This window comes from Artemia franciscana, chromosome 13 (genome assembly GCF_032884065.1).
Source record: "Artemia franciscana chromosome 13, ASM3288406v1, whole genome shotgun sequence".
NCBI lineage: Eukaryota > Metazoa > Arthropoda > Branchiopoda > Anostraca > Artemiidae > Artemia > Artemia franciscana.
Genome location: NC_088875.1, coordinates 35,065,592 through 35,078,997, shown reverse-complemented (window position 1 = coordinate 35,078,997; position 13,406 = coordinate 35,065,592). Strand labels below are relative to the sequence as shown.

General features: G+C 33.9%; 1 protein-coding gene across 1 annotated transcript in view; it reads right to left on the bottom strand.

Moving 5' to 3' along the window:
• The window catches only part of LOC136034306 (tyrosine-protein phosphatase Lar-like), a gene marked incomplete in the record, with an annotated part of 449,438 nt that overhangs the window by 7,916 nt on the left and 428,116 nt on the right, over positions 1-13,406 (bottom strand). Inside the window, 1 exon segment of the mRNA XM_065715442.1 lies at positions 8,028-8,163. Coding sequence (XP_065571514.1) covers positions 8,028-8,163 — 136 coding nt within the window.

Here is a 13,406-nt window from a genome sequence, read left to right as displayed (position 1 = left end):
GCCTTCTTCATTCATATTTTCTTTTTTTTAACTTATTTATGGATATAAATGTAACTCATGGTTTTTTTTTTTTTGCCTTCTTCATTCATATTTTCTTTTTTTTTTAACTTATTTATGGATATAAATGTAACTCATGGTTGTTTTTTTTGCCTTCTTCATTCATATTTTCTTTTTTTTAACTTATTTATGGATATAAATGTAACTCATGGTTGTTTTTTTTTGCCTTCTTCATTCATATTTTCTTTTTTTTAACTTATTTATGGATATAAATGTAACTCATGGTTGTTTTTTTTTTTTGCCTTCTTCATTCATATTTTCTTTTTTTTTTAACTTATTTATGGATATAAATGTAACTCATGGTTGTTTTTTTGCCTTCTTCATTCATATTTTCTTTTTTTTTAACTTATTTATGGATATAAATATAACTCATGGTTGTTTTTTTTTTTGCCTTCTTCATTCATATTTTCTTTTTTTTAACTTATTTATGGATATAAATGTAACTCATGGTTGTTGTTTTTTTTGCCTTCTTCATTCATATTTTCTTTTTTTTAACTTATTTATGGATATAAATGTAACTCATGGTTGTTTTTTTTTTGCCTTCTTCATTCATATTTTCTTTTTTTTAACTTATTTATGGATATAAATGTAACTCATGGTTGTTTTTTTTTTGCCTTCTTCATTCATATTTTCTTTTTTTTAACTTATTTATGGATATAAATGTAACTCATGGTTGTTTTTTTTTGCCTTCTTCATTCATATTTTCTTTTTTTTTAACTTATTTATGGATATAAATGTAACTCATGGTTGTTTTTTTTTTTTTGCCTTCTTCATTCATATTTTCTTTTTTTTTTAACTTATTTATGGATATAAATGTAACTCATGGTTGTTTTTTTTGCCTTCTTCATTCATATTTTCTTTTTTTTAACTTATTTATGGATATAAATGTAACTCATGGTTGTTTTTTTTTTTGCCTTCTTCATTCATAATTTCTTTTTTTTAACTTATTTATGGATATAAATGTAACTCATGGTTGTTTTTTTTTTTGCCTTCTTCATTCATATTTTCTTTTTTTTTAACTTATTTATGGATATAAATGTAACTCATGGTTGTTTTTTTTTTGCCTTCTTCATTCATATTTTCTTTTTTTTAACTTATTTATGGATATAAATGTAACTCATGGTTGTTTTTTTTTTTGCCTTCTTCATTCATATTTTCTTTTTTTTTAACTTATTTATGGATATAAATGTAACTCATGGTTGTTTTTTTTTTTGCCTTCTTCATTCATATTTTCTTTTTTTTAACTTATTTATGGATATAAATGTAACTCATGGTTGTTTTTTTTTGCCTTCTTCATTCATATTTTCTTTTTTTTAACTTATTTATGGATATAAATGTAACTCATGGTTGTTTTTTTTTTGCCTTCTTCATTCATATTTTCTTTTTTTTAACTTATTTATGGATATAAATGTAACTCATGGTTGTTTTTTTTTGCCTTCTTCATTCATATTTTCTTTTTTTTAACTTATTTATGGATATAAATGTAACTCATGGCTGTTTTTTTTTTTGCCTTCTTCATTCATATTTTCTTTTTTTTAACTTATTTATGGATATAAATGTAACTCATGGTTGTTTTTTTTTTTTTGCCTTCTTCATTCATATTTTCTTTTTTTTTAACTTATTTATGGATATAAATGTAACTCATGATTGTTTTTTTTTTGCCTTCTTCATTCATATTTTCTTTTTTTTAACTTATTTATGGATATAAATGTAACTCATGGTTGTTTTTTTTTTTGCCTTCTTCATTCATATTTTCTTTTTTTTAACTTATTTATGGATATAAATGTAACTCATGGTTTTTTTTTTTTTGCCTTCTTCATTCATATTTTCTTTTTTTTTTAACTTATTTATGGATATAAATGTAACTCATGGTTGTTTTTTTTTGCCTTCTTCATTCATATTTTCTTTTTTTTAACTTATTTATGGATATAAATGTAACTCATGGTTGTTTTTTTTTGCCTTCTTCATTCATATTTTCTTTTTTTTAACTTATTTATGGATATAAATGTAACTCATGGTTGTTTTTTTTTTTTGCCTTCTTCATTCATATTTTCTTTTTTTTTTTAACTTATTTATGGATATAAATGTAACTCATGGTTGTTTTTTTTGCCTTCTTCATTCATATTTTCTTTTTTTTTAACTTATTTATGGATATAAATGTAACTCATGGTTGTTTTTTTTTGCCTTCTTCATTCATATTTTCTTTTTTTTAACTTATTTATGGATATAAATGTAACTCATGGTTGTTGTTTTTTTTTGCCTAGAAATGCTGAAGAGCCTTGTCGGCCAGAAACTCTTGACCAATGAACTATCTTGAAATCTTTTCGATTTACTCACAAATTTCAAAAAGAGAAGAGTGCGTAAAGATATAAAGTGTTTTATAGTCCGTATTGGAATAAAAATAATAGTTTATATGTTCTCACTGTACATCAATGGCAGTCCTGGCCTATCTTGCGCCTGGGGCAAGATACTGATTAGCTCCCCCCTCCTGTCTCTCGAAAAATTTTCAGGCCAAAATTAAAAAAAAAATTATCAACAAAATTATTTTTCGATTTATTCATAAATTAATAATTTATGTTTAGTTATTTTACTTGATTATTGAAATTATTTAATCGCTCCTAAATATTTTAATTATCATTATTTCATAATTATTAAAATTTGCATTTATTAACTACCCCCTTTACTTTATTTTAATAAAGATACAACTTCAAAATTCCAACATGATTTTGAACATTAGATTATTTATTTGAAATGTTGCGCCCCTAAAATTCCTGCACCCAGGGCAAGTACCCCCTTTGTCCCTCTCCTAAAATCACCTCTGCTGTACATATAAGAAAAATGTACGTTAGAAGAATACAAATCGGAAACAGAGACAGAGAAAAAGAAGAAAAAAGAGAAAAACAAAATGTAATATCAACTGGTATCCAAAATAGATATTATATGGACTAATATATTTCAATGGTATACCATTGAAAGGGGTGATGGATATATACCTAGACAGATACATGATTAAAAGTTAGCTTTATTTATAGCTGGAACATCTTAATATATTTTTTTTTGTATAAATTTGTCACATCTTTGGTTGACCAATTAGACAAAATAAATAATGACTAACATAAGAGCCTTTCAGAAGCCGATCTACTAAATTTAATTTTAACATTTCTTTTTGGGTTTTTAAGACAAGCTGCTATGTATATTAGTGCTGAATTCAATTATAAAAATTTACCACAGTCAGGCACGTAAGCAAACACCAAAAAACTCTGGACACTGTCCATGATACGATTAGTTCATTAAACTAAAACATGGGTCAGTGGGAATTGCAATTCTTAATTCGCCAATGAACTATAACGGAACCACCCAAGTTTTCACTTGACTGAATTTAGGTTAACTCAAAAATCAAAACAAAACTAAAAAAACAAGAGCTAAGAGCTCATATGGCACTTGTGGCGAGGTCGGAAGAGTCAAGAGCTCATATGGTATGAGCTCTAGCAAAATTCTAAGAATCACTAGATTGATTTAAAAGGAAAATCAGAGGCAATGCCGGTCGGGATTTAAAATGAGAGCTCTGAGACACGAGGTCCTTCTAAGTGTCAAAATTCATTAAGATCCGATCACCCAATCGTAAGTTAAAAATAACTCTTTTTTCTAATTCTTCCTCTCCCTTCAGCTCCCCAGATGGTCGAATCGGGGAAAACAACTTTGTCAAGCGAATTTGTACAGGTCCCTGAAACGCCTACCAATTTTGATCGTCCTAGCACGTCCAGAAGCACCGAGCTCAACAAAGCACTGACCCCCCTAACTCCCCCAAAGAGAGCGGATCCAGTCTGGTTATGTCAACCACGTATCTAATACATTTGCTTATTCTACCCACCAAGTTCCATCCCGATCTCTCCACTCTAAGCGTTTTCCAATATTTCCAGTTTCCCCCTCCAACTCCCCACAATGTCACCAGATCTAGTCAGGATTTAAAATAAGAGCTCCGAGACATGATTTCCCTCTAAATATCAAGTTTCATTAAGATCCGGTCACCCGTTCTTAAGTTAGAAATACCTCAATTTTTAATATTTTTCCGAATTAACACCCCGTCCCAACTCTCCTAAAGAGAGCGGATCCAGTCCAGTTTCCCCCTCCAGCTTCCTTAATATCACCGGATACGGTCGGGATTCAAAATACGAGCTCTGAGACACGAGGTCCTTCTAAATATCAAATTTCATTAAGATCCGATCACCCATTCGTAAGTTAAAAATACCTCTAATTTTGTTCAATTTTTCCTCTCCCTCCAGCCTCCCAGATGGCCGAATCCAGGAAACAACTATTATCAAGTAAACTTAGGCAGGTCTCTGACACGCCTACCAATTTTCATCGTCCTAGCACGTTCAGAAGCACCGAACTCGCCAAAGCACTGGAAACCCCCCAAACTCCCCCAAAGAAAGCGAATCCATTCCAGTTATGTCAATCACGTATCTGGAACTTGTGATTATTCTTCCCATCAAGTTTCATCCCGATGTCTCCACTCTAAGCGTTTTCCAAGATTTCCGGTTTCCAAGATTTCTGTTTCCCCTCTCCAACCCCATATGTCCCCAGATCCGATTCAAATTGAAAACAGAGCATCTGAGACATAAGATACTTCTACATATCAAGTTTCATTAAGATCCGACCACAAATTCATAAGATAATGATACCTCAATTTTCTCGTTTTCCAAGAATTCCAGTTTCCCCCTCCAACTCCCCCCAATGTCACCGGATCTGGTCGGGATTTAAAATGAGAGCTCTAAAGCACAAGATCCTTTTAAATATATAATTCATTAAGATCTGGTCACCCGTTTGTCCTCATTTTTTCTAATTTTTCCGAATCACCCCCCCCCCATAACTCCACCAAAGAGAGCAGATTCCGGTCCGGTTATGTCAGTCACGTATCTTGGACTTGTGCTTAATTTCTCCACCAAGTTTCATCGTGATCTCTTCGCTTAAAGCGTTTTCCAAGACTCCCAGTTCCTCCCTCAAATCCCTCTTAATGACATTGGGTCAGGTCGGAATTTAAAATAAGAGATCCGAGTTACAAGGTCCTTCTAAATATGAAATTTCATCAATATCCAATCACTCCTTCGTAAGTTAAAATACCTCATTTATTCTAATTTTTCAGAATTAACCCTCCCCCCAACTCCCCCAAAGAGAGCAGATCCATTCCGGTTATTTCAATCCCGTATCTAGGGCTTGTGCTTATTTTTCCCACCAAGTTTCATCCCAATCCCTCCACTCTAAGCGTTTTCCAAGATTTTAGGTCCCCCGCCCAACTCCCCCCAATGTCACCGGATCCGATCGGAATTTAAAATAAGAGCTCTTAGATACGAGATCCTTCTAAATATCAAATTTCATTAAGATCCGATCACCCGTTCGTCAGTTAAAAATACGTCATTTTTTCTAATTTTCCGAATTAACCATCCCCCCACTCGCTCCCAGATGGTCGAATCGGAGAAAAGACTATTTCTAATTTAATCCGGCCTGGTTCCTGCTACGCCTACCAAATTTCATCGTCCTAGCTTATCTGGAAGTGCCGACCGACAGACATGCGATCGCTACATGTCACTTAGTAAATACCAAGTACCATAGAAATGTTATTTAAAAAAGTTGTTTAGGCAGTCTAGGAAATGAAGGAAAATAGATCTGGGGAGCTAAGGAGGTTTGGTAGATGATTTATAAGACTATATTGGTGATAAAAAAAAAAAAAAAACTATGAAGAAGAAGTAGAAACGAGGATAATTCCAGCCAGTGAAAAATCGAAGGATAAGTATGCCGATATTTGGGAGAGACCTTCGCTCGACCGTACTCAGTGCACAAAGGTAAATAAGAGTAAAAGAATATGCAGATAAAAATACAAAAGACAAAATAAAAACAAAGACTAAATTAAAAGAGGTCCTTTCCAGGCGACGGTAACAGGGTGACTAAAGAAAAGCATCAAAACATTGAATGGTGATTCAAACCCGGGAAGTCATTTTATGTCAAACAGTGACTATGTAAAGCATACCCGGTAAGGGATTAGCGTCCGAAAGAGCTATAAAGGGTTGCCACCCCTTGTGATTTATCACTATTTTTTATGATTTTTTATATTGTCCAAACAAACAAATCACTAAATCAGCACATAAATCATTAGATTATGGAAGAAAATCACTAAATCAACCAAAAAACACTCAAACTTAGTGATTTTTTTCTTTCACAGAATATCAACCCTGGAACTTAACCCCTTGGTATATCCTTGAGCCATCACCGCTTTCCCTTCGGTCGTTGCCATTTCTATTACTTTATACATTGAATAATTACTTATTTTTTTTTCTGGACACACGACTTGGTCTTACCAAAAGTAGCTGGCTGAACAAGGAAGAATCCATTCTTTAAATTCCCTTCTTGTTTATTGTTCCCATCTTACTGGTTATTCCACATCGTGAGTTGATGACATCGACGCTCAACACATGAGCACGGTGCACGTCGATTTCATCGACGCTCAACACATGAGCACGGTGCACGTCGATTTCATCGACGCTCAACACATGAGCACGGTGCACGTCGATTTCATCGACGCTCAACACATGAGCACGGTGCACGTCGATTTCATCGACGCTCAACACATGAGCACGGTGCACGTCGATTTCATTGATGCACGACAAAGCATTGTGGCTATTCATATTGTGAATAGCCAGTGCGTAAGTTATACCTGATTGTTTAATGAGGTTTTTCCTGCCCTTTGCTCCCTAAAGTCGTTTCCCTTTTGAGCTTGGGAGTTGTTTAGTCAATTATTTGAGAGAAAATAAACACAAAACTAAGCATACAAGACGTCACACTCAATAGAGAAGCAAGGAAAAAAAATTGGGGGATCACGATATTTAAACATATTCTAGTCTTTCCTTGAACTGATTTTCTTTCTTTTACCATAAATTCAAGTTAGATGGAATTTGTTTCAAAGCAAAATTTTAGGAATTTTTTTTACTCCTATCCTTTTTTTGCCGAAAATATAAAATTAATCAATTCTTTTATATCTTTTTTTTTCATAGAAAAATGCCTTATCCAGATTTTGTGGTTAATAGTTTCATGTGGGTATTCCCCCCAAATAAAGACTTGAAACCAATTTGAATAGGTTCTCAATCCCCGCCCCATTATCTCCTATCAGTCACAGTTCCCACTATTGTAAAACTTGCTGAAATGATTGTGTGATTGTGAAACTGAATTGTGTTCTTGGTATCCAATTAGGAATTAATATGTTATACACCCGGAATGAAGGGTACTGGTCTGAGGAAACCGAAAAAAATCATATACTTATTTTTCCATATATTTGTCCAAATGTTAATTCCGATCTAGCATCACTAATATTCAGTGGCGTCATTTCCTCAAAATCCTGGGAGGAGGGGGGAATCAAGGATGGATTAGACTTCCCAAATTCCACTGAAAATTCCAGTGAAAAATAAAAAGTGAGGCATATAGTACCATAAAGGCAAAGGTATACTGAAAGAAAACTGATCTGTTTCTGTGGATGCTTGGATTTATATAGGCCTATCTTAGTTTTGATAAAATTTTTAAAGACACTAAATTTCAGCTGGGGGTTGCAAACTGGTTCTGGGGCATAGTTGCCCCCTCCTCCCATTGCATTACGCCCCCGTACTTATTTTTACATGGAGGAAGCCTAGATGTTTATTGCCTCTAGCAAAATAATTCTCAAATCACCTTTTTGGAAAATCACACCCCTTCCCCCTCGGTAGGCATGCATCCACTTTGGAGCCATGAATCAAGTCTAGTAAAGCTTAGACACATTTTTAGCGGTGTCACAAAAAGGCTTCTTTCTAAACATCCTCAGAAAACAATTTTTTTTTATTAACACACCTGGATTAGTTTTAAATATTCAAAATTAAGATATAAAAATAAACATTCAAATATCCCACTTTTCAAAAAAGTGACTTATAAGTAATATTAAAAGATCATACCTCAGTTTGAACCATAGCGGGTCGCTGTGCTCGTAGAATTCTAGCCGTTTGGAATACATCACACACACATTCATATTGCATTCGTTCTAAGATAATACTCATTGCGATAAAGACGCCACTCCTTCCAACGCCAGCACTATTATAACGAAAACATTTATTAACATATTTGCAGACAAAAACGGGGAGAGGGAAGTTCCTCCTGAAATTGGTTAGAAGGATCCCCCACACATGAAGGATTAAAAATTGTGGCAAAATACGGTATTTTTCGTGATCCTACCCGCTCCTAGGATGCAATACTATTCGCGCCTTTGTTTATAAATCTTCTCTTATTAAACGAATAACAATTGTATAAATATATATTATTTGTTTACCTGTAAATTCTTTCTAAGACTTGGAACATTTTTTTTCTTTTGAAAATTGGCATACAAACATTGTCCGGGTGTGGAAAAAAATGAAAAAAAAATGATTTATATAGGTCACGATTTTGGGAAAATTTGTTTAGATCCTTAATTTTTGGGAAAAACCTTTTTCAGGTGAATAACGTCACAAATACATGTTATAAATTTCTCTAATAAAAGTGAATTTAATCTGAATATAAACAGTATGGTATTGTATTGTATCAGATTAACGACGCTTCTTGACTACTAAGGTCCCTGCAGTGCATTGCTGCAGCATGATTCGATCTCTGGGTCCCGTATTACCAAGCTAAGGTCAAACCCACTGCGCCACCACAGTACTAAATAGTATGGGATAATTTGTTGGTATGAATAATCAAAAAAGTTTGCCGGATTAAATAAAATGAAATTAAAGTGAATATTGTTACCCTGGTACTAGCACCACAAACAGATACAATTAAACATGCAAGAAGCCAAGTTGCTAAAACAGCACGAAAAAGGGGGATGAAAATTTATTACAATACACAATGGAGTTAAAATTAAACAATCCAGTAAAAATACACAAAAGGCAAAATACCTTCGCACGACAGAGGGATTACGATTTATCCCGAGAAGGGAGGGGGGGGGGAGAAAAACCAAAAATTAACCAACAATCTAGTAAAATATTGTTTAAAAAACAAATAATAAAATGGACAAGAACTAATCCATAAAAGATTATTCAATGAATTAATGAAGGAGGGGGAGGGGGACTGAAATAATTGCAAACGATTGAGTTTTAGAGGTTTCAGCAGGCAATAAAAAGATAGAATTTTTAGTTTGTAAAAACTAATAGTGATGATGCTGATGGAGTAAAAGTGGCCTTAAATTGAGTGCGGCTAAGATATTCAAGAAACAACAAAAAATTTTACCCCTATTTTTCCACAACGTAAGAAATGCAATTAAAGCAGCAAAAACCACTGCATTTTCATAATACCCAGCCTCCTAGTAACTTCAATATTAACGTTGCCCCTATTAAGCACTAGGTACTTGACGGAAAGCAACAGAACAAATGCAATTCGTTGGAATCCCTTATTGTAAATTATTATTAGTTGTTATTACGAAGTTTGTCCAAATATAATAAACAAAAGCAAGAAAATTTTAATTAATAAGTAATCAAAGCCAAGGTATTTTTTTAAGGTTTCGTCAATCTCAAAACTCTGAATAAAAATGGATATCTTTCACGAGACACCACCCCCCCCCCCTAAAAAAACGAACTAGTATGAATTAAACAGAAGGGCAATCAAAACTATATCGCATGGATTCAGGATACCCTCCCCAATATTCATTTTTTAAGAATAGGTCTATATTGCTTCCAATCAAACTGGAAAATTTTAGTAAAAAAAAAGAAAAAAAAAAAGTTCGTAAAAACAAACTAGAACAAAAAAAAATTATGTCCCAGAACAAATTAAAAGAACGATGTTAAAACAATAAAAACTCGATTAAAGTGAAATAAATCCACTCCCCCCCCCCAAATGAAATGATCAAGGGACATCAAGGGAAGGAAAGAGGTATGATTACTAGGCATTATTCATGCTTTCAATGAAACCTGGGATGAATCTTTTGCTACCTGGGTATGTGACCTGCTTTGACTAGTGGAAACATGAAACATCTGAGAAATTTTCGTAGAGCACTACCACCTCCCAAAAAAAAAACAATTCCCAATTAGTTTAGGTAATTAGAAAGCAATACTTTTTTTCACAGTTCCAATAAAATAATTCCACATTTGAAAGAAAACACGCAAAATACATAATCCCTGTGCTTATTATGGAATCGTTGATTGGGGAAGCTCATGATACGATAATGACAATTTTCCAATATATAAATTAAAGAGGTATTAAGAGGTATTAAGGACATTGACAATGAAATATACTTGTTTGAATTGGTTAACTGGAAACTTACACAACCTCATATAGTATGGATAATTTTGAAAAATCTGGAAATCAATTTTTTAATGGAATTTACCTCCATATACAGTTATGCACTCTTGATAGAAATGGGCACAAAATTAAAAAAAAAGAAATGTAGGTAAAAAAAAAGAAAGTAAACTGCAAAACAGAAGCTAAGAAAATACGACACCAAACACCTTAAGAAGGTGTGGCTTTCCTTTGATAGTGTAGCTGTTTTTGGGAATCAACAGATGTATGATTGTATTTTGAAGAAAAAACAGCGTTGTTACATTCCATTAATTAGTTTTGGTAATTTATTTAGACAGTTCAGTTTGGCAACACTGGATGCTAATATAATTGCCCTTACAACTTCATAGTTTTGAAACAACCAAAAGAAAACCTTAGAAAAAAAGTTTGGAACATAGAATCTTAAGTCCCTGAGCCCAGGAGAATCTAATATGAATTAAATAAAAAAACAAGTTTTTTTTAACTTTTTTTTAAGTAAGGAGAAACATTAAAACTTAAAACGAACATAAATTACTCCGTATGTGAAAGGGGTTGTCCCCTCCGCAACGCCTAGCTCTTTATGCTAAAGTTTGACTCTGCCACAACTGTACTTTTTAAAACAATAAAAAAAAACAGTAACTATATACAATAGAAAAGTCGAGGTTGCAGTGTCAGTAAGTAAAAGCAAATTGAAACCGAAATTTTCGTTTTTCCAATACCTTCATCATCATTTCTTGAAATTAAAAGTAAGTAGACCGGATTTAACTTATTTTGATAATTGATATTTTGTATTCAAATTTTGCTAATAAATGAAGATTTTGCCAAATATTTGGCCTTAAAATTTTTTGGGGAGGCAGGGAAGCTAATCAAGAATTTGTCCCGGGCATAAGGAAGACCAAAAATACCACTGAGAAGAAGAGAGAATCCCTCTCCCCAATTGACGCCACTAGGAGACAAGCATTTTTCAATGAAAATACCTCGAAAAAGGCATTTTTTAAAGGCTAGGTGTAAGATATAGGGACCCCCCACCTACTGACACCAATGATGGGACGAAATTGTTTGTATTTTGAAGCCCCATGTACTTTAAACAGAAAAGACGCAATTAAAAATGAAAAACGTTTGCGGTATGAATAGACCTATGGGTCAACAGACGCTGGGGGGGGGGGGCAGTGGTGTCAATTCACGAAAATTTAGAGGGGGGATGCATTTTTCAATATCCATTGGGAGGGGGGGGGCAAAGTTGTCAGTTTAATTAGTTTTTCCAATGAAAATACCAAAAAAGAGACAATTTTGAACGACAATATTACAAAAAGGTATTTTCGAGATCTAAGAGGGGGGCAAAGAATCTTGGAGGGGAGCAGAGCCGTCCCTCAAATTTACTATACTGGAAGGGTAAAATTGTTGTATTTCAATGTCCATGGTATTTTAAAAGAAAAGACGCAGTAAAGCATGACAAACGCAAATACCTAATCCTTATGCTTATTATGGAATTTTGTTTGCAGAAGGTCACGATCTGATAATGAAAATTTTCCATTACGCAAATGAAGGAGGATTAAGTTGAATCTATTTATGAATATCAATAACTGCTCTTAAAGCTACAAACGCAATAAAAGGTATTAGAAACAAATAATAATATACAGGTTCAGACGGGAATCACGGGCAAACATTTACGTAGACACACAATAAAAAGCTATTCAAATTTTCAGTTTAAAGATAATTTAGCAGATATCAATAAATATATAATATAAAAAACATTTATCTAAAAAACAATAAAAATATATAAATAACGAAATAGTAAATAAAACAACAATAACTAATAATATATAATAAAACAAGAGCTAAGAGCTCATACGGTACTTGTGGCGAGAGATCGGATACGGTCCAGTTATGTCAATCACGCATCTAGAACTTGTGCCTATTCTAAAACTCGCCAAAGCACTAGAAATCTCCCCAGCCCCCCCAAAGAGATTGGATCTGATCCGGTTATGTCAATCACGTATCTAGAACTCGTGCTTATTCTTCCCATCAAGTTCCATCCCGATCTCTCCACTCTGTGCGTTTTCCAAGATTTCCAATTTCCCAAGACTTCCGTTTCCGCCCTCCGCCCCTAATGTCCCCGGATCCGATCTGAATTGAAAATGGACCATCTGAGAAATGAAATCTTTCTATATATCAAGTTTCATTAAGGGGCGATCACCGATTCATGAGATAAACGCACCTAAATTTTCATGACTTCCCCTCCCTCCAGCTCCCCCCAGATGGTCAAATCGGGGAACAACTGTTATCAAGTCAATTTGTGCAGGTCCCTGACACGAATACCAATTTTCATCGTCCTAGCATGTCCAGAAGTGCCAAACTCATTAAATCACTGGAAATCCACTCCCTTCAACTTTCCAAGGAGAGTGGATGCAATCCGGTTATGTTAATCACGCATCTAGGACTTGTGCTTATTCTTCCCACCAAGTTTCTTCCCAATCTGTCAACTCTAAGCGAACAACAATCATTTGTTTTATCGACATATAAAATTCTTCTCAATTATCTCGTTCGCTTGCTCCCCCAGATGGTCGAATCAGGGAAGCGACTATTTCTAATTTAATCTGGTCCCTAATAACCCTGCCAACTTTCATCGTCTTAGCTTATCTGGAAGTGCCCGAACTAGCAAAACCAGGACCGACAGACAGACAGACAGACATAACGACAGAGATTGCGACCGGTATATGTCACTTGGTAAAAACCAAGTGCCATAAAAGCTATCAAAATTTCAGTTTCAAAATAATCAAGAAGATATCATCCTAACCAAAAAAGGGAAGACTCGAGCATTTTTTCAAGATATATTTGGAAACTGAAAAAAATTCTGTGATGGATTCCTACCACTGGTCGTGTTTTCAGTGGTACTTCAACTTCATAAGAGGTAGGAGCAAGTCCGTACCGAGAGAGAGGGACTACCCAGTTTGAGCCTCCCTCCCGAGGTTTTCGTCCAAATTGTAAAAACGCAACGAAAATGAATATACACAAACTGTTAATGCATTTTCAAATTTCTATTGTAAACCCCT